This window comes from Helianthus annuus, chromosome 10 (assembly GCF_002127325.2).
Source record: "Helianthus annuus cultivar XRQ/B chromosome 10, HanXRQr2.0-SUNRISE, whole genome shotgun sequence".
Lineage (NCBI taxonomy): Eukaryota > Viridiplantae > Streptophyta > Magnoliopsida > Asterales > Asteraceae > Helianthus > Helianthus annuus.
Genome location: NC_035442.2, coordinates 135,381,897 through 135,404,986, shown reverse-complemented (window position 1 = coordinate 135,404,986; position 23,090 = coordinate 135,381,897). Strand labels below are relative to the sequence as shown.

The following is a 23,090-nucleotide window of genomic DNA, read 5'->3' as shown; positions in this document are numbered from 1 at the left end:
AATTTTTTTTTTTTTTTTTTTTAACGTGCTTGTGTGCATGCCCCTTATCTCCGAATAATGGTTAGATGATTTTACCAGTTTCGAATGTATACTTACCTGTAACATGTCGGGTATGAGTTTATTCGTTGACCGTTTGAAGTGCGATTTCCTCTTCCTCATCCTCAATGGATCCTCTGTAGAGTTTCAGCCGTTGGCCATTGACTTTGAATGGTGTTCCATTTCGAGTTTTAATTTCTACTGCACCGTGTGGAAAAACATGGGTGACTGAAAAAGGTCCCGACCACCTAGATTTTAACTTACCAGGAAACAATCGAAGTCGCGAATTGAATAATAGAACTTGGTCTCCAACCCGAAATTCATTGGATTTAATATATTTATCATGCAAATTTTTCATTCTTTCCTTATAAATTTCGGAGTTAGAATATGCATAATTCCTAAGTTCTTCTAATTCATTTATTTGACAAAATCGATTCTTACCGGCAACTTCTAAATCTAAGTTTACGTTTTTTATTGCCCAGTAGGCTTTGTGAGCGATTTCTACTGGCAAGTGACAACTTTTTCCATAGACTAGTTTATATGGGGTTGTGCCTATAGTGGTTTTATAAGCGGTTCGAAAAGCCCATAAAGCGTCGTCTAGTTTGTCAGCCCATTCTTTTTTATTTATCCCTACGGTTTTCTCAAGTATTCGTTTTAAACCTCGATTAGTCACTTCGGCTTGCCCATTTGTTTGAGGATGATATGCTGTTGAGACCCGGTGATAGACCCCATATCTTGTTAAGATTTTTTCGAGTTGATGATTACAAAAATGGGTACCTCTATCACTTATTAATGCCTTTGGTGTGCCGAAACGTGAGAACAATTTTTTTAGGAATTTTACTACTACTCTTCCATCATTTGTTGGAAGAGCTTCGGCCTCTGCCCATTTAGACAAGTAATCGACCGCCACAAGTATATATTTGTTTCCTTTTGAAGGCGGGAAAGGTCCCATGAAATCGAGTCCCCACACATCAAAGATTTCACAAACGAGAATGCCATTTTGAGGCATTTCGTTTTTGGAAGAAATATTACCCGATCTTTGGCAGGCATCACATGTCTTTACAAGGTTTTGTGCATCCTTGTAAATGGTTGGCCAGTAAAATCCCGAATCAAATACCTTTCTTGCGGTACTTGCGGCACCATGATGTCCTCCGTATGGACCTTCATGACAATGACGGAGTATTCTTCGTGCTTCATTACCATGGACACACATTCGGATGAGTTGATCGGCACACATTTTGAAAAGATAGGGGTCTTCCCAAAAGTAATGCTTTACATCAGCAAAGAATTTCTTTCTTTGATGATGTGGCCATCCTTTGGTGACTATACCGCTGGCTAAGAAATTAGCGTAGTCGGCATACCATGGTTCTTGTCTGCTTTCCATCATTTCCAGGGACTCCGTGGGAAATTTTTCGTTGATTTGCTCGCCCCTGGTTGTCTCCAAAGCTGGGTCTTCTAAGCGTGAGAGGTGATCTGCAGCAGTGTTTTCTGCTCCTCTTTTGTCCTTGATTTCGATGTCGAATTCCTGGAGGAGTAGAATCCACCTTATCAAACGGGGTTTTGCGTCTTGCTTCTTGAAGAGGTACCTGATGGCTGCATGGTCTGTATAAACTATTGTTTTAGAAAGAACAAGATAAGAACGAAATTTATCAAAAGCAAACACCACCGCTAGTAACTCCTTCTCTGTAGTTGTATAATTTTCTTGTGTATCATTTAGAGTTTTACTAGCATAATAGATTGGGTGGAAATGTTTTTCTTTTCTTTGTCCCAAGACTGCTCCAACAGCAAAGTCGCTTGCATCGCACATGATTTCGAAAGGAAATTTCCAATCTGGTGCTATCATGATAGGTGCATTGACTAGCATTTCCTTGAGGGTCAGAAATGCTTGATTGCATTCCTTGTCAAAGATGAAGGGTGCATCTTTTTCAAGCAATTTTGTTAGAGGTCTTGAAATTTTCGAAAAGTCTTTGATAAACCTTCTATAGAATCCGGCATGCCCTAGGAAACTTCTGATTGCTCGCACGGAGGATGGAGGAGGTAATCGAGATATGGTCTCGATTTTTGCTCGATCAACTTCCATTCCTTCGCTTGAGATTTTATGTCCGAGTACTATTCCCTCTGTTACCATGAAATGGCATTTTTCCCAGTTAAGGGCGAGGTTAGTTTCCTCACATCGGGATAGCATTCGTTCAAGATTATCGAGGCATTGATCATATGAGTCTCCAAAGATGGAAAAGTCATCCATGAAGACTTCCATGGTTTTTTCAATCATATCATGGAAAATGGCGACCATACAACGTTGGAATGTTGCAGGCGCATTACATAGACCGAATGGCATGCGTCGATATGCAAAAGTTCCGTAGGGGCATGTGAAAGTTGTTTTCTCTTGGTCTTCTGGTGCTATTGGTATTTGAAAGTAACCTGAAAAACCATCTAAGAAACAATAAAATTTATGACCGGATAATCTTTCTAACATTTGATCAATGAAGGGCAAAGGAAAGTGGTCTTTCCTTGTTGCTTCATTTAATCTCCTATAGTCTATACAGACTCTCCATCCTGTGACGGTTCTTGTGGGTATTAATTCATTTTTCTCGTTAGTTATTACCGTCATACCTCCTTTCTTTGGGACTACTTGGACGGGACTTACCCACGGGCTATCGGAGATAGGGTAGATTAGTCCGGCGTCGAGTAGTTTGATGACTTCATTTTTAACCACTTCTTGAACATTGGGGTTCACTCTTCGTTGTGGTTGAATCACTGTTTTGTAGTCATCATTCATTAAAATTTTGTGCGTGCACATGGAAGGACTTATTCCCTTAATATCTACAAGCTTCCAAGCGATCGCATTTTTGTGTTTTTTAAGTAGGTTAACTAATTTTTCTTTTTCTATGCTAGTTAATTTAGACGAAATAATTACAGGTAGACTACCATCTTTGCCTAGAAAAGCATATTCCAAACCCTTAGGGAGTTCTTTGAGCTCGATAGGTGGGTCTTTAGGAGACACCTTATTTTGTGGCTCATCTAGATCAAGAACTTTAAAAGTTTGTTCTATGGCTACCTCTTCGTCGACAAAGTGGTCTTCCTCGTGGTGTGTATCAGGTGGTTCAGCTTCATCTTCAATTAGGGGGTCATTGTTGCCAAAAGGATATTTCATTGAGCGCTCAAGATCTATGCTCCTTTTGAATGCCCCTAATTGAAGAGTTAGATTGTTGAATTTCCGGTTTTTCAAAGCTTTGTGAGTTTGTACAAAAGGTTTTCCCAAGATTAGGGGGGCATCGTCTAAGATGACGAAGTCGGTTGGGATTACCATTTGATTTGTTTGAACCAAAATATCTTCAACTACACCGATTGATTTCATTACTTTTCGGTCGGATAGAAAAATGGGTATTTGAAGTGGAGTAAAATCACTAATACTTAACTTTTCAAAAATGTAGTTAGGCATTATGTTAACACAAAGATCTTTATCAATAGTGACATTACTAATAAACGAATTTTGAAAGAAACATGGAACCGGTGTGATGTTAATTTCAAAAGGATCTTCTTTTATTAGTGAGGTTTGATCATTAGTTAACTTAACACTTACCATTTCTTTGATTTTAGCACTAGTGTTTAACTCTTTTAAAAACTTGGCATGAGGGGTTATTAAACAATGGTTTTCGAAAGTAGGTGATAAGAGAATAATTTCCTCTAAATTAGACTCTTCTTGAATTTTAACATTATCGGTCTCACCATTTTCGTTGTTTAACTCATGTGTCGGTTTTTCACTTTCTTGTTCTTCCATTTTTACATTTTCAACTACCTCTACGTTATTATTACTTTTTAACTCTTCTCTCGCGCGGGATTCCTCTTCCCTTGCGCGAGATTCTTTCATGCAACGTTCGATAGTTTTAATGTGTTCTAATATCCTGTTGGTCACTTCGGTGAGATTGAAAGAATTTGGATCCTCTAAGCTTGAATCCGGTTGTTCGATCCTTGGTTCCTCATAGTACTCATATGAAGTAGATGGTTCACACCATTGTTCTTCATTGTAAGTATATGATGGATAAGGGTCGAAACTTTGTTCTTCATAGTACTCATATGAGGTGGGTTGTTCATGCCATGGTTCCTCATAATAAGAGTATGAAGGTGGTGGTTCATATGTTGAATCTTCAAAGTATGAGTATGAAGGCTCATACCTTGGTTCATCAAAATACGAGTATGAGGGAGGAGGTTCATACCTTTGGTCTTCATAGGATGTGTATGAAGTTGATGGCTCGTACCTGGGCTCCTCATAATGGTTGTATGAATTGGATGGTTGATATGAAGTATTATATTGAACCGAGTGTGCATTACGACAATTAGTGCAATAATTACCTCTATAATCATCCTCATCATAGGTGTAGTTGTAATCTCTTGAGTATTGATCCATAGGAATCACTCAACAGACTACAACTGAGTCTCGGGACCAGAAAACAAAAATAAGACGGAAACAGAAGCTGAACACGGCCCCGTGTTGAGTGAACACGGCCCCGTGTTCAGGGACTGTATCTGGGCGTTTTAATTAAATTTACTGGTCACTTTGAGCACGGGGGCGTGTTCAGCGAGCACGGCCCCGTGGTCAGACTCTGTATCTGGGTATCTACTCTAAAATATGCAGCACGGGGGCGTGTTCAGCGAGCACGACCCCGTGTTCAGGCTACTGTAAATGCAAAAACTAAACTAAAATGCAGAAAAATACGCGCGTTTAAAAATTGTTTTGAAAAACTGATTAGGCCGTCGATTTTAAGCTTTCTTAAAATCCTTGTGTCCCCGGCAACGGCGCCAAAAACTTGATGTGCGTGAAGTGTGTTATATTTTTAGATATATTTTTAAGCCCTTTTTACACTTTTAGCCAAGTTTTAAATTTATAAAACACGATATTTACTAACACTAAACACACATATGGGCAAGTGCACCCATCGTGGACGTAGTATAGTGTTGGTAAGATACCGAGGTCGTCCAAGGACACAAGAGCTTTTAATACCGGTTTATCCTCAACGTCTAATCAAATCAAAAAGTTAGAAAAATGTTTTAAACTAAGAAAAATAAAAACTAACTAAATGCTGAAAAATAAAATAAAATAAAAACAGATAGACAAGATGAATCACTTGGATCCGACACGTGTATTAGTATAACTTTTGATTATTTTCGCACTTTTGCACTTGTTTAAGAGATTATCTTAGTTATTGTAGTAGGCCCCTTTTTCGGAGGTGACGTTACCCTCAACCCAGTAGTTTGAGTCAGCAAGGATACAATCCTAAAGGGTTGGATTATTGAAAGATAATGAATTAAGTTATTAATGCAAATTATGGTAGGCCCCGCTTTTGGCGGTGACGTTACCCTCGGCTAAGTAGTCTGAGTCAGCAGGGATACAGTCCTAAATAGCCGGGTTATAGTATTAATAGTAGTTAGCTTATGAGGGGGTCAAAGAGTTTGGATCCCCGCCATCCAATACCTATGGGCATTGAAGGAGATCCTACTAAATTTGACCCAGGTCCCAAGCAGGACCTCTAAACGCTGAACAAGGGCAAGACCCTTACCAAACCGTTCCCTTAACCCCCGACCAGGTAGCCAACATACCTCCATATAGACCGTGGAGATATGAATGATGAAAATCTTTTATTTTATATAGACAGTAAAATAATGCCAAGACACCACGGACAAACGATAAGGAAAGATCACCTTCAACATAAGTAACTAGTTATTAAAGTCATTAATACAAAACCAAATAAAAAGTGCAAAAGATTAAAAATAAAAAGTATTATACTAAACACTTGTCTTCACCAAGTGATGTAAGAGACTTAGGCAAACATGGCCTTGATTGTCAAGAACTCTTACGATCAATCTTGGATCCCGAGACGACTCACACACTCTATGATGGACAATGGATGATGGTGGTGGATGATGGTGTTATGGTGGTGGTGGGTGGTGGATGAAGTGTGAGAGAGGTGGTGTGCCAAGGGATGAGAGAGAATGAAGCCAAGCTCCTCTATTTATAGGCTGAACAGAACGCTGGACACGGCCCCGTGTTCGCTGAACACGGCCCCGTGCCCGTCTGACATTCTCTCTCTTCATTAATTGTAATTGCGAATTACAATTAATGCGCCTGCTGTACTTTCAACACGCCCCCGTGTCCGCTGGGCACGGCCCCGTGGTGAGCAATGGAAGCTTCTACTGGTTTGTCTTTTCTGCTGCTTCCTGGGCACGCCCCCGTGTTCACTGGACACGGGGCGTGTTCAGGCTCTGTTCTCTTCTCTTTGTCTTGGGAGGTGCCGTTGAGGGTCCGGGCAGTTCACTTTTGTTCCTTTTCTTGTATTTATGGTAGATTTAGTAGTCTTTTTGCTTCTTTTGTGATTTTGAGCTCATTTCATCCTGAAAATACAAAAGGAAGACAAAAACACTCTTTTTCCAACATTAGTACTTAAAAAGGGTTAGTTTTATGCCTTAATTGATGTGTTTTATATGTTGCATTTTACACACATCAGATGTCGCAGCCCCCGACCCCTGCCCCGGAAGCGGGCGGCCGCGGACGTTTGCGCAGAGCGGGTGGTATCGGTGTTTATTAATTTGGTAGCGGAAATGAGACATCAGGACTGTAGTTAGGAAATATTTTATCAGAGTTAAAACACCAAACTTTTTATAATAAATAAATGGGACAAAGCCCAAGTTTCTATTACAATACATTTATAGGGATAAACTCTAGTTTATTAAAAACAAAACTCCTTTTTATTTAGGTAACTTTTATAGCCACTTTTGCAAGCCTTTAGTGCTCTCCATCTGGTTTCTATTAGCTTCACATTAAGTTAACTGAAACGCGTTTTAAAAAGGTTTTATCCGCAAGAAATACTGGCGAGTGCATCCCAGTTTAATCAAACAGTTTTATAACTTTACAGCATTGAGAGCGATTACAATGTTTATATCTACACAGTTACTCATTCAGTATTGTCAACACCTGACTTGTGGGTCATGTTACTCATTGGCTAACTCTTTGTCCAATAGTAACGGATTAAAATAATCTATACAAAACCCCAACATACCGGCAATAATTGTAGAATACATAGACTCAATCATTGTTAAGTATAATTGAAAACATTTGAGATTTTGGTAAAACATTTTAGTAATATATATATATATATATATATATTTTATCAAAATACAAAATTACACACATATCTATGTATTATTCTAGGTACCGTTCATCCAATACTGCATCTCATTCTCATCATATTTCCAAACTAGCTTCTCTCCTATCTGTCGAATTCTATTTCCTTCGTCCACTAAGTTTTCGCCATACTGACGGAGTTCCTGCACATATTCTCGACTCATCGGTGGGTTTAGCGGTCGGGCTGGCACTGGTTCTTCGGGAGTATATAGTGCTGAATACGACCTATTGTCATCTAACCATGGATCATATTCTGAAGAGATTGGGGTTGGGATTCTAGGTAACTCATTGGGGTCGATGCATATATGGAATTGGTTTTCCTGGTTGGGTTCTAACATTTGTTGGTCTGGGAATAAGGGTAACAGTGGTGGTTTAGCTATTTGGTTTAGGTTAGAGTCTATTGCGGTAGTGGCTAGCATATGGAAATCTGCCAACTGCCTATCAAGTTCCTCTTCCCACAGTGGTCTATTGACTGCTTCCTGAGTTTGGGTATTCACTTCCCTATTGGCTTTTGCTATCGCTCTTTGTTGTTGTAATTTCTTCATCCTCTTCCTCCTCTCATGTGCTCCCCTACTAAACCATCCTCTCTTTTTAGAAGGGAATGGTTCCTCAGACTGTGCCTTAAAAATAAATATTCCTTCCTCGGTATCAACTGAGTATCCTGAGGGATTTGGCTGAGATAAGGTTCCTTCATCTTTTGGGGAACTAGCTAATTGACGATAAGCGTCGGATGTACATTGCTCACTCATATTGTAAACTAACAAATTGTCAAATAACACAAAACAATAATATACATATTTACACATAATTACATAAATTATTTCCTAACACAGTTTATTTAGAATCTAAGTGTTAGCAGAACATTTTATTGGCTTAAACCAGTGGCTGTAGCTCTGATACCACCTTCTGTCGCAGCCCCCGACCCCTGCCCCGGGAGCGGGCGGCCGCGGACGTTTACGCAGAGCGGGTGGTATCGTTGTTTATTAATTTGGCAGCGGAAATGAGACATCAGGGCCGTAGTTAGGAAATATTTTATCAGAGTTAAAACACCAAACTTTTTATAATAAATAAATGGGACAAAGCCCAAGTTTCTATTACAATACATTTATAGGGATAAACCCTACTTTATTGAAAACAAAACTCCTTTTTATTTAGGTAACTTTTATAGCCACTTTTCCAAGCCTTCAGTGCTCTCCGGCTGGCTTCTATTAGCTTCACATTAAGTTACCTGAAACGGGTTTTAAAAAGGTTTTATCAGCAAGAAATACTGGCGAGTGCATCCCAGTTTAATCAAAATAGTTTTATAACTTTACAGCATTGAGAGGGATTATAATGTTTATATCTACACAGTTACTCATTCAGTACTGTCAACACCTGACTTGTGGGTCATGTTACTCATTGGCTAACTCTTTGTCCAATAGTAACGGATTAAAATAATGTATACAAAACCCCAACATACCGGCAGTAATTGTAGAATACATAGACTCAATCATTGTTAAGTATAATTGAAAACATTTGAGATTTTGGTAAAACATTTTGACTCACAAAAGTGATTTACAAAAAGGTGACAAAAAGCAAGATGTACTCACATTGTTTACTTAGGTAAAACTAAAGTTTCCTGGTAAATCTCCTGGTTATTATCTATTAAAAATTAAACAATGCACACGTGTTAGTAAGATAACCCAAATCACATTAACCGTACAACTCGAGACAGAACTCTAATGACTGAGTCAGGCAGAGCCTTGACATGCATTACGGAGTCCTAGATCAATCGTGTATAACACGAGACAGAACTCCAACGACTGAGTCAGGCAGAGCGTTGACATGCGTTACGGAGCCCTAGATCAATCGAATAGGGTAACAAATACGTGATCGGGGGTTATAATACTTACAATGAGGCAGAGATTCGCTTTTTAGGGGTATTATATCCCGATTATAATTGACCACTATAGATCAGAGAAAAGAAAAGAATTTGAACGAGATTGAATGAGGCATCGGCCTCTATTTATAGGGCTGGACTAAGGCGGCTCGCGCCCCGCGAGAGATACGAGGTCATCCTTCGCGGCCCGCGAGGCTAGTAGGGTAGGATCTACGCACGGTGAGTCAAGGGTGTAGCCTAGTCGTGTAACCGGACACGTGGCGGAAAGGTGTGCCGCATGGTGGCACTATGTCGCGCCCCGCGACAGCTTGTGAAGACCGGCTCGCGGCCCGTGAGGGGTTCATAGATTTGTTTTTATTTATTTTTTATAAATAATAAGGTTATTAGGAACCGTTTCTCGTATACGGGGTATAATAGGGACGTTTAGGGTTATGTTAAGGGGTTTTAGGAGAGTTGTTATATCAGATCACGACACCACCAGACACCTTTGCTAAGATCAGGCAAAGAAAGCCAGACACAACCCACAATTAAAATTTTTTTATTGAAAACACACACTATTACACATTCGAAGATCCAACATATTGTTATTACAATACACATAGCCTTAACAACGTAATTACTCATGAGTGAATGGCCTTGTGATTTGTGATATGATGTTTACCCTACACAAAAATTACATTGATTCAAATCTTTACAAATGCATGTTCGGTAATATTTGTACACATAACTCAGTGTCGTGGTGGTATTATCAGTATAACACAATATTCAAGTTGTAAACTTGATTAAGTATTCTATACAAAACTATAAATTAAAATCGATTACACTTTTTTAATCACGGAAGATGTACAATTAAACATGGTGTAATGGTTAAAATTTGTATACATAACTCGTTGTCGCAAACAAGCCTTAGGGGTGCATTTGGTTTGTTGGAATTCAACATAATTCGAATTTGAATTCCAAATCCTAAAATGTTTGGTTTACAAAAAAAATTTAGAATCGGAATCTCAATTTCAATCTACATATATGTTTGGTTGACAAAGGAATTGGAATCGTGCATGAATTCCTTCAAAACCCTTTAATTTAAGGAATTCAAAATCCTTCCAACATGTGAGGGAATTCAAGTATATTCATTGTAATCTTTGACCGGTGGACGTTTCGACCCGAAACGTTTTGATTAGAACTCCCGTCCAGTTTCGACCCATACCATTTCAAACCACGTCGTTTTGAGCGAACCTGGGGTGGTGGGGGCCGGGGTGATAGATTCCAGTTTATTTGACAACAAAACACATTAAAAATAAAATTGAGATTCTAATTCCAACAATTTCCAATTCCCATTGGAATGTTAAAATTCCAAATTCAATTCCTTCAGATTCCAATTCTAAAACATTCCATGAAACAAACACACTTCGTCGTTCGGAAGTATATCAGTCACCGACATGTTACAACTTATAATAAGCATGAAACACACTTAGGGATGGAACCTTTTCATACGCACGACATGAAAATTCAAAAGACCTTAGCTAAACCAAACATGTTAAACGATGATATATGAACTTTATGAAATTATATAACTTTCAACAAAAAACAAGGAAAGTTACTTGACAATTAACATACGAAAATTTCGTATATAGGCAAATAGTTGGATCGGAATTTTGTAACAAGTTGTGGACCACCAAGTAACAAAATAACCAACTTTGTCAATGTGTGAATATGCGGGCGACCAAAAAAATCCACATTAGCACAATATAGCATCCCCCCCCCCCCCCCCCCTTCAAACCCAAATGTTTTAAACGCTTTATCTTTACTAATGGACCACCCCCATTGATATATAATATCATAAATACCCACGCTATTTTGCAAGGTATGAATGACATTACTTTTTAGTTTCTCACTACAAATCTAATTTCTTTCTTTATTAAATTATTAATTCTTTTAGCTAGAGTCTCACTGTAAGCAGCCTCTCTATTCCCATGGGGTAGAGGTAAGGTTGTCTACATTTTACCCTCCTCAGACCCTACTTTAGCTTTGCTATTGGTGGGATTTACTGAGTATGATGATGATGATTAAATTATTGATTCTAACGTTGGAGAGTGGTCACAAAGAGACCCCTCTCTGTGAGTCTAGTGGCTCTGTTTTGCAGGAAAACTTCACTCGAGATCTTCTTCTGCTATAGCCAAGTCTCAAGATTACATGGTACTTCCTCACCTTCCTCACTTGCAAGTCCTTGTAGCTTCAGTTATACTTTTTATATTCTAATAAATCATATATCGAGAGATGTACCTCAGACGTATATTTTTGTTTTTTAACTAAGAATATAAAGTTCTTTTACGATACATATGATTTTTGAGTTGTATGACTGTATCTATAAATCCAATTAGGTGTTATAAGGACTCTTTGAAACGAGAGCACCACATGACATGGTTACACGAACCGCTTTTGAAATGGCTTTATACTTCATCCTCCTTTGTGATAATGGTGGTGCTTATGCTTTCACTCACTTTGTTACTTACATAATTTATGTTGACTTTATAAATGTGATATTAGATCGTTGGTTAATTGATAAAGTTTGCATGTTATTAACATAAGATTTTTTTTTTTTTTTTGTAACTAAGAATATAAAGTTCTTATACCCATCAAAAGCATGCTAGGGATTCTCTTTGTGAGCACGAGACTAGAAGCATAACTATGAAGCCGGAGGCTTTCCATCCAGAAAAGATGAGAAAAGTGCGAGAGCACGATCAGGTTTAAAGTTTGGTATAAAGTGCCCAGCTCCTCTAACGGTTACAAACGTTAAATTTTCATATACAACTGCAAATCCACCGACCTAATCATAGACAAAAACAATAAAGTATGAGAATTTAACGATTCTAATACAATAGAAATACCATTTAAAGTTGTTAATCTATGACCTCGTCATTCAAGTACCATGGGTACCATGGTGTCTTGATCGTTGTATTAAGTTTCTTAATTGCGTATTTGGTTGTTGTCACCGGTACACTGCTATCAGTATCCCCGCTGCATGTGACAAGATAGTTATAGACATTAAAGAAAAATGTGAGACATAATAACATATTAATTTTTAGTTTTCTATCAATATGTAGACAATACCCTTTATGGGCCTCGGCCAATGGGCTTTTAAGACTGGCCCATCAGGGTTAAACCCAATAGTTCCCTATAACATGGAACTCAACCCACACAAGTATAGGTCTTTCATACCACTTATTTCTGCACTCCCTTTTATCTCTAGCATGCATCTTTACATACATAAAGATGTTTACATGCATATTCAACATTTTCCGGTATACATATACTGACTTTTGTGCTAGAGTGTCGTTGGATATTTGGTCCCCTTAACCTTCTAATTGTTACACAATAAGTGCACAAAGACACCGTTGAGACGGTTGTTGTTCAAGTCACGCTTCCACCGTTGTGGATTTTCAAGCAACAAAACATGTCACATGTTTTAGGTACTAATTTTCATATCATGTCCATGTATAATGACATATAAATAAAAGTACATATATAACAATACAAAAATCTTTGTATATGATAGTTACCTGTACATCCAAAAGCGAATGCCGGTTCCCATGAGTTGTTGGATAGTTGGTAACATACTAAACGGTTGATCAGTCCAGTTATTGAATATGTCATAACTATGAACAAAAACCAATCATAAAACCATTTTCAATCTAGAAGAATTTCAAAAACATCATTTAAACTCGAGATTTGAGACAACGTTCTTACTTGCAATCACTCCAGGGTCCCGGAAGACCAGTGAGATTCGCATGAAGCGCTTTTTGGACTTCAGGGATGTTCATGTAACTTTGGACATAGTCTTCGCTGCATGGATCGAACCCTGTTGTCTGCTTAAGATCAAATAAACAAGCAAATGTTTTAGGTTTCACTTCCCTTGTATTTAATGAAAAAGAAACATAATATAGATTAAAGCTACCTCAACAGATGTTCCATTTAAACATAAGGGGGCATAGATATCGTAAGCATAGATGTCCCTGATCATTTGATACTCTTCATTCAAATAAGTTTTACACTTATCGGATAAAACCGATTTCCATGAAAAGTTGCAATGCTTAACAATTCCATCATGGATTTCATCGGAAACAATCGAACGGAACCACCAAAAATCACGGCTTCCCGTTTGTTGAGTTTCATCGTCAATATACGCATTTCCAATCTAAAAAATAACATCAAGTTTATGATCATAAAGTTATAAAAAAATGTACTAAAGAAACTTCGGTATTTTAAAAGGGTAATCGATCATGAAAATAGACAAGTTGACTAAGAAAACTGACAAAATAGACACTCTATCCCATGGACTTTTAAAATAGAAAATCCAAAACAACCAATAGCCTGACACTGATAATCCGGCACCTACATAACCAGCTTGAAAAGGCGACACCTCTATAGTACACATTTTGATAATTCGACACATGTAAAAGTCAGTGCCTATTTGAACAAACGTAAACGTAAAAGTCAATGTCTATTATTTTGTTAGTTTTTTTAGTCAACTTGTCTATATTTTCATGATTTCCCCCGTTGTTATGATCTGGCTTACCGCGATCCCTTTCAGGTTGATTGCAACATGATTGCTGTTAAGGATTAACTGGGCAAGTTGAGGTATGTAATGTCCGGCGTAGCTTTCTCCCGTGATGTAAAAATCTCTAGTTTTGTATTCCGGGAACCTCTCGAACCAGTTGACTAGAAATGTGTATGAATCTTTTGCAGTTTGTGTGTCTCCGGATGTTTTGTAGTCAGAGGATTTGTTGGAATATGAAAATCCGACGCCGGCAGGAGATTCCAAAAATAGGATATTAGCCACTGCATTAATTTGTTAGTTACAGATTGTATGTTTTCCGGTAATAAATGATCTTTGCAATAATACAAAAACCTTAATTTTGAATTTTACCTTTTTTATTTGATGTGAAATCAACGTACTAAACTTTTATGATAAAAAAGAATGTAAATTAATATTGCAATGTGATCATGTTTTCTTAAATAATAAAAAAAAATCCAATTTTATTTTTCTTGATGTTTCTTAAATAAGTAAATAAAAACCCAAGTTTAATTTACTTATAAAAGATAAATATAAAATTGAACTTTGAAAGATAACCAGCGCGTTTTACCTTGATTCCAAGAATATTTGTTTATTGATAGAGTTTTACCATCTTTATTGACTCGAAAAGGACCAAGTTCCATCATTGCTCCGCTTCCAAGCGAAGAACATCCGGGTCCTGTAATAAATTTACTGGTTACTAAAGAATAAAAAGATATAAAGTGGAATTTCTTCTAAATTTAGTAAGTTGGAGAACATTCCATACCTCCGTTAAGCCATAATACAAGAGGTTTTGTAGAAGAATTGTTTTCTGACTCGATAAAATAGTAAAACAAGGCTCTACCATGATGTGGATCAACTGTTACATAACCTGAATATTGATTAAACTTGGATTCACTTGGTTGTCCAGGTAACCTTGAAATCTTGTCAGCCGCCTTCAATCCATCATGTGAGTCTACGTGAACAACAAAATCATCCGTCGACAAATTTGGACTGCCATACGTTTGTTTAAGATGTTGTATCTTTAGGAATTTCGAATATGGGAGAAATTGGTTACTAGCACACTGAACCAAGATCAAGAAACCAAGTTGAATCGAAAACACTAAAGCAACCTTCATAGTGACGTTGGTTTGTTTAGACTTGACATAAAACACTTGTTATTGATTGTTATTTAGTAAGTTTGACTAATACCTCGAATTTATAGAAATAAAAAGAAACAATAAATGAGTAACTATAAATGATAGTATCATGTTACATTTGGTAATTAATTTAACATTTGGTAATTAATTGAATTGAGAATATTACATATTAAAATAAATGGTAAATATATGGAATTGAAATAAAAGTCATAAATTTATAAATGGTAAATATATGGAATTGAAATAAAAGTCATAAATTTATAAGTTTTGGTTATTCCCCCAAACTCCTATACGTCATGTGTGAGAGTGCGGTGAAAGATGGTCTTATAGTAAGTGAAACTGAAGTTATTATATGTGTCGTATAGCACTATACGACACGTATAGCCATTAATTTATTTTTTTTAAATCGAACATTTTTATATAACGTTTTTTTTTTGAACATTTTTTATAAATATTTTGATAAACTTTAAGTTTTTTTTTAAAATAAAACCATTGTTATGTACTTTGTTTTTATTTTTTTTTATATTTTCAAACATATTTATATAATGTTGTTTTTTTAACAAATTTAATAAATAGTTAATAAATATTAATAATTAATAAATATTAACTATCAAATTTTACTCCACTCACGTAATCACTATTCCTTTTATTTTCTTTTAATAGTTTTTTTAATTTTAATTTTAATCTTTTAATTTTCAACCTTATATTTGATTCTAATAATGTTCATTCATCTTTTTTCTTTTTAATCTTTATAATTTTCAACTTTTTCAAGTTTTTCACAAAGATCTTTACATTTTACATGTTTAACCCTTATAATTTTTAAGTTTTAAAAAGTTGTCATCAATACAAAAAAAATATGATTAAACGGCTCCGTCGTACCGCGTGGGTCTTAAATCGACTTAATTATTATTTTGTAGATGTTACGTTTTGATCTAATTTTTGTGAGTTAACACCCCGCAACGCGCATGCATGATTCAACGTCTGTTACTATTCATTTTTTAACTTTTAACCCTTGTAATTGTCATCTTTTACAAAATTATCACAAAATATTTTTTATTTTTAACCTAACACTTTTCCACTTTCAACATTGGTCTCTACGTTTCCTCTTTTATAAATTTTTCGTTTTACGTTTTGGTCTAAATTTTGCGAGTTAATACATTGCAACATGTGTGTGTGGTTCAACGTTTTTACGTATATTTTTTGTCCGTTTAACTGGGCCATCACAACGTGCGGGGTCTTAAGTCAACTTAGTTATTCTTTTCTATTTTTAACGTTTCAATCTAATTTTTGCGCGTTAAAACGCGCAACGAGTGTGGATGGTTTCACATTTTTACATTTACTTTTCATTCGATCTAACAGTCTCGCTGCAAAGCGCGGGTCATATATACTAGTTTATATAAAACAATCAAACAAACAAACAATGTTATATATAAGGAACAATTTATACAAGCGTTACAAAAAAAACAACCGAAAATGTAATATATAAAATTAGTTTGTACAATAATAACCAAAGGTACAACTAGTGTAAATACAAAGTGTACAACTAATCAACGCGAGAATCATAATTGTCAGCTTGAGTTGACATGCCCGCATCCAGATATTGCCGTGGCGGTGGCAGTGGTGGTGGCTTGAGTTAATGTGCCCATGTCCAGATAATTCGACTCATTATTTAAAATTACCAATAAAATTATTTAAACATTCAAGTCGACTTATTATCTATACGTCCAAGTCATTATAAACGGGTCAAGTCACGATAAAATACGACTTGTATGGATGACACTTATCTCATTGTTTTTTTATTATATAGTACTAGGCTAGAATTTCGTGTATTACACGAGTTGAATAAATGTATTGTTATATATTTAGTAACACAAAAATCATGACTTTAAAAACATGTGTATTGTACGACTAGAATAAAATCATGTATTAGACGGGTTGAATGAAATTATAATGTCACATGTTAACACATACAGTCGTCAAAATATGTCTTTAAAAATTTAAATTTGACGTGACATTTTTAAATACTGTAAAGTGTGTATTAACTTTTTATGTAATTGATATATGTCTATTCAAGTTAAGTGTATTTCTCTTTTAAATATCATTTTGACATAATTAAGTTAACATAAATTACAATTATAAATATATAGAAATTATAATACACACAAAAAATTAAGGACTAGAATTTGGATTTTTTAATACTACCTATATTTTTGTTATTATTTGACATATTTTTACCATTTAAATTTTAAACTATCCAATCACATTAAATACTTGAAACTTTTAGAAATCACACTTAAAAACTATAATTATCATAATTCTTTCTTTTTATAATATTTTAAAGAACGTTATTTTGAATTTGGTGCTATTTGGATATTCAAATATAAACTTTTAGGTAAAAAATAAGTTTATTTATAACATTTAAATAATATCATATCAAATTCACTTGTTGATGAATATAATAACTATCAATAATTAAATATAACTAACCAAAATTAAGTAGAAAAGAGAGGCGAGAAAACGAAAGATTAGATTTTTTTTGAACAGTGAGAATCTTTAACAGTTGAGAGAGATCTCACACCCTCCCAAACAAAGGACCCTAACCCCAGTCTGGCTAGAATATGTTGTCTTAACGGGGCTCACGCTGGCGTCAGAGTTTGGCTAACAGTGTTCCCCGGGAAACCATACCACCCACTACCAGTGGCAGGGGCTTGCGCCGCCACAAGAGAGAATCACTCTGGCGTAACACGGTGGACTAAAACCAGGGGTGACTCGGGTTTGAACTCTTGACCTATGGTCTGGGAGAACTAGCATTCATTGCCTTTATCCACCAAATATGGCACTAGTGGGGATTGAACTTGAGTCTCCAAGGAGAACCCAAGTCTTTCCAACCACTAGACCACAAGTGATGGATACCAAAGATTAGATGGCCTAGAACAATGACAACGTTTAATATAGATATAATAATAAAAATAAGAGTAAACTTCTGTTTTGCTCCCTGTAGTTTGGTCGATTTAATGGTTTTGCCCCAATTCTTTAAAAATAGTCATTTTACACCCTGATGTTTCGGTTTTGTCACCAGTTTGCTCCCCGCCGCACAACTTTCTCTTTATTGAATGATTTAACTGAGTTAAGAGCGGAGAGCAAACTGGTGACAAAACAGAAACACCAGGGAGTAAAATGACTATTTTTAAAGAATTGAGGCAAAACCATTAAAACAATCAAACTACGGAGAGCAAAACGAAAGTTTACTCTAAAAATAATAATAAGGCATATGAGTATATTACTACAATGTAAATCAAAGAAGTGTATATGTAACTCTGTTTTCATCAAAGAATATAAAGTTTTTTTCTTATGATACATATGATTTTGGAGTTGTAACACTAGATTCAATTAGGGGTCATAAGGACTTTGAAATGGCTTTACACCTTTACTCATGAATGTATTCTTTTTCCTTTGTGATAATGGCCAGGCTCATGCTTTCACTCACTTTTTTACTTATATAATTTATGTTAACTTCATAAATGTAATATTAGATCTTTGGTTAATTGATTAAGTTTACAAGTTATTACTATAAAATTGTATCATTAGTACTTCAATTAAAGTTTGGCAATTTGGTTTAGTAATAAAGCATGTATATGGCTACATAAACACACTAAATACATTGCAGTTTTCAAGGGGACTAAATTTAACAACACAACAAGAGATCATCCATCAAAAGCACGCTTGGGATTCTATTTGTGAGCACGAGACTAGAAACATAACTATGAAGCCGGAGGCTTTCCATCCAAAAAAGATGTAAAAAGTGTGAGAGCACGATCAGGTTGATAGCTTGGTATGAAGTGACCGGCTCCTCTGACGGTTACAAACGTTAAGTTTTCATATACAACCGCAAATCCACCGACCTAAGCATAGACAAAAACAAAAAATGTTTGTACATTTAAGGATTTTAACACGATAAAATATATTTAAATTTGTAATTGTAATATAGTTCATGACCTCGTGATTTAAGTACCATGTGTACCATGGTGTCTTGATCGCTGGGTTAAGTTTCTTTATTGCATATTTGGTTGCTGTCACCGGCACGCTAGCATCAATGTCCCCACTACATTGATGGTTATATATGTTAAAAGAAAAAAAATGCTAGACATTATAACATATTTATAGTTTCCTATTAAATCACAATGGTGGGATTATAATCAAATACAAAGGCTTCTAAAAATAAACCCACTACAAAAAAAATGGTGGGTGTTTAGGTTTCTAGGTGGTGGTGGGTGTTTAGGTTTCTAGGTGGTGGTGGGTGTTTAGGTTTTGGGTGGTAGTGTAGTGAGTTTAGGTTTTAGGTTATTAGACACTTATCACTGTATAAATGCTTATTACACTTTTTACAATTAGGAGCCTTAGTTAACACGTTTCTTTTTTTTACTTTGAAATGTGTAAACTGTACCCTCATTGTGGGTCTTGACCAGTGGGCTTTTGAGACTTGCCCATTAGAATTAAGCCCAATAGTTCCGTTTAAAAGGGGACTCGACCCACACTAGTAAAATCTCTTTCTATGTTCTCATTATCTCTACTCTAGAATGCCTAGGTCAACTTTGTATCCATACACTCAACTTACATACTTGAGATCTTTACATACATATTCAACATTTATCTTTTGTATACATATATCAACTTAACCGTCAGAGGGTCTTCCGAGATTCACGATCGTTAACCTTCTAGCGATTTATTTTGTGATTTTATAACTTCATTTCAACTTGGAAAGACAAAAACAAGAATGTCAGAAAGACACCATTGAGACAATTGTTGCCCAAGTCCCGTCGCAACCTTCATGTCATTTAAGGAACAAAACGTGTAACATGTTTGACATCAGGCGTGTTTTAGGTACTTGTTTTCATTTTCATGTCATGTCCACATGTAATATCACATATAAATAACAAATATATATCGATGCGCAAATCTTTGTATATGATATATATAGTTACCATAATAGCCAAAAGCGAATGCCGCTCCCCATGACTCTTTTGATGCTTGGTAAAACAGAAAACGGTTTATCTTTCCAGCATCCTACTAACTCGTCACTGTGAACAAAAAAAATCGTAAGAACTCTTTTAGATCTATAAACTTTTATAAAACGTCATGCAAACTCGAGATTTGAGAAATGTTCTTACTTGCAACCTTTCCAGGGTCCCGAAGGACGGGTGAGATTTGCGTGAAGCGATTTTTGGACTGCAGGGATGTTCAGGTAACTTTTGATATACTCTTCGCTGCACGGATCAAACCCTGTTGTCTACTTAAGATCAAATAGACAAGAAAAAATTTAACGTAATGTGTCTAGTATTAATTAATAAGGAAAAAACATAACATAAATTAAGGTTACCTTGGCAGATGTCCCATTCAAACACAACGGAGCATAGATTTCGTATGCAAAGAGTTTCTCGACAAGTTGATGCTCTTTGTCAATATACTCGTTACACTTCGCCGATTTAACCGATTTCCATGAAAAGTTGCAATTCTTAACGATTCCATCGTGGATTTCATCGGAAATCATCGAATGATACCACCAAAAATCATGGGTTCCTGTTTCTTGAGTTTCTTCATCAATATACGCATTTCCAATCTAAAAAAATACATTAAGTTTATGACCATGATTTTGTATAACATGTTTACTAAACTTAGGTTTTCGAAAATCTTGATTATGGGTGTGAGCCAAGCCGCTTGTGAACTGCTCGAAATTGATCATAGTTCAAGTTGAGACGACGTTAAACGAGCTTGAGCTTAAAATAAGCTTGTTTATTGAACGAATGGAAGCCCGAGCTTTCACTTATCGTGCTCGCGCTGGTTTACGAGCCTAAATAGGCCTATTATTTATATAATTTTTACTTAATATATAAGTATGTATTTATATAATCATAAGTATTATTATATATATAATTACAATAAACTTAATTAAAAAATATACATTATGTTATGCACAAAAATTAATATATATATATATATATATATATATATATATATATATATATATATATAGAAAAAGTATATCGTACATTACGGCTTAACGTACTTCACGTATGACAACGTGCATTATTTGTTCTATAACATGCGTGATTAATGTTTTCAATATGCATGATTATTGTGTTTCAACATGCGTGATTTTGGATTTTTGAGTTATAACGTGCGTGATTTTAAAATGAACGTGCGTAATTACCTGTCGTACGTGATGTACGTTAAGCCGTAATGTACGTTAACCTTCTTCTCTCTCTCTATATATATATAGAGATATTAATAAATAATAAACAAGTCGAGCCCAAGCTCAAGCTGTAGAAATAGAACCGGCTCATATGTTAAACGAGTCGTGCTTGGACTTGGCTTAGCTCCACACGGTTACACTCCTAATTCTTGACGTTATGATCGATCAAGCGTACCAAGATTCCTTTTAGGTTGATAGTGGTATTCTTATTGTTCCGGTTGCTTGTAAGGATTAACTCAGCAAGTTGAGGTATGTAATGGCCGGCGTAACTTTCTCCGGCGATGAAAAAATCTCTGGTTTTGTACTCCGGGAACCTCTTGAACCAGTTGATTAAAAATGTGTATGAATCTTTTGCCGTTTGTGTATCTCCGAAGGTTTTGTAGTCGGAGGGTTTTTTGGAGTATGAAAATCCGACGCCGGCCGGAGATTCCAAGAATAGTATATTAGCCACTACATTGCAATAAAATAGAAACATTATTTTTTTTTTAACTTACGGTACACATTCATAAAATTTGTTTTTTTAGATGAGATATAAAAAATACCGTAATATTTACATAAAAGTTAAATAAATAAAATGTGAAAATAAATAAATAAAAGATGTGAATCTGATAAACCAATGTGTTAATGTTTCATCAAAATAAAAAATAAAATAAAAAATCTGGAAGCAGTTTACCTTGATTCCAAGAATATTTGTTTATCGATAGAGTTTTACGATCCTTATTGACTCGAAACGGGCCAAGTTCCATCATTGCTCCAGCTCCAATCGAAGAACATCCGGGTCCTATGATTTAGTTACTGGTTAACGATGAATAAAAAGATACAAAGCTAAAACTCTATAAAAAAATAAAGTTGGAGATTTTTGTACCTCCGCTAAGCCATAACACAAGCGGTTTTGTAGAAGATTTGTTTGGTGACTCTACAAAATAGTAGAACAGAGCTCTACCAGTACTAGGATTTGGATCAACTGTTACATAGCCTGAATATTGATTAAAGTCGGATTTTGGTTGTCCCGGTAAGCTTGCAATCTTGTCAGCCGCTTTCAACCCGTCTTGTGAGTCTACGTGAACAACGAATTCATCAATCATCAAATCTGGAGCGTCATATGTCTGTTTATGGCGTTGAATTTCTAGAAAATTTGAAAAGGTTTCAAATTGATTTCTAGCACACTGAACCAAGATCAAAAGACCAAGGTGAATTGAAAACACTAAAGTGACCTTCATAGTGACGTTGAATTGTTTAGACTTGACTGAAAGCACTTGCAATTGGTTGTCAGTTAAATTTTTTTGTCTAATATCATGAATTTATAGAACTTATAGTAAATCAATAAATAAGTAAACATCAATTATAACATTTCAAAAAAAAAAAGTAAATATAAATGATAGGATCATATTACATTTTTTTTACTTAAATACTATAATTAACTCTCCAAAATGAAATTACATCAAAACAGAAGATAAACGAACAACAAGCTATAGGCTACGTCGCTACCCTTTTTTGAATATTTCCTGTTACATTTGGAAATTAATTGAATGATAATATTGTTTCTTGAAATAAATGGTGCTAGATTTCGATTATAGAAAATATATGGAACTGAAATTAAAGAACTAAATGTTATAATGTTAATACTTTTTGTGAAGATTAGGTTGTTATACATTTCATGTTTGCGTGATGTAACAATTCACGTTTGTAAACACTAGAAGTTTTATTCAACAAGTAGCAACACATTACATAATGGGACCATGAGATTTCCATATGAACTTGTTCTATATTCCTCCCATCTTGTTGCCTTTCATGTCATTCAAGCCTAACACGATTCATCGGTTTGTTTTTCATTGGTTGTATTGGCTTGAACTACTAGAAAAAAGATTATAACGTACGACTATTCATCTTCATCAACAGAGGTGATTCATCGGTAATTAATGACTAGTCAACGAAGGATCCCACTAAAAACACAATAAAAAAACAGACTGGAAGGTGAGATAATCATCGACGCAGGTTAATCCAAATTTAGTCATCGTGGAAACTATTTAGCGATG

The 23,090-nt window shown here is 35.5% G+C and overlaps 1 protein-coding gene across 1 annotated transcript; it reads right to left on the bottom strand.

The window, feature by feature from the left end:
* Window positions 1-11,778: 11,778 nt before the first annotated feature.
* On the bottom strand, window positions 11,779-22,314 carry LOC110882477. Its single transcript, XM_035978318.1, has 16 exons — window positions 21,920-22,314; window positions 21,728-21,835; window positions 21,230-21,504; window positions 20,182-20,421; window positions 19,973-20,091; window positions 19,787-19,882; window positions 18,689-18,906; window positions 16,106-16,168; window positions 14,432-14,620; window positions 14,237-14,344; window positions 13,669-13,931; window positions 13,045-13,287; window positions 12,840-12,961; window positions 12,653-12,748; window positions 12,005-12,110; window positions 11,779-11,919 (listed from the first exon to the last, which is right to left on the bottom strand). Exons 1-16 carry the CDS (start codon window positions 22,272-22,274, stop codon window positions 11,779-11,781), a joined length of 2,742 nt encoding a protein of 913 aa, XP_035834211.1. The 5' UTR covers window positions 22,275-22,314.
* Window positions 22,315-23,090: the final 776 nt, after the last annotated feature.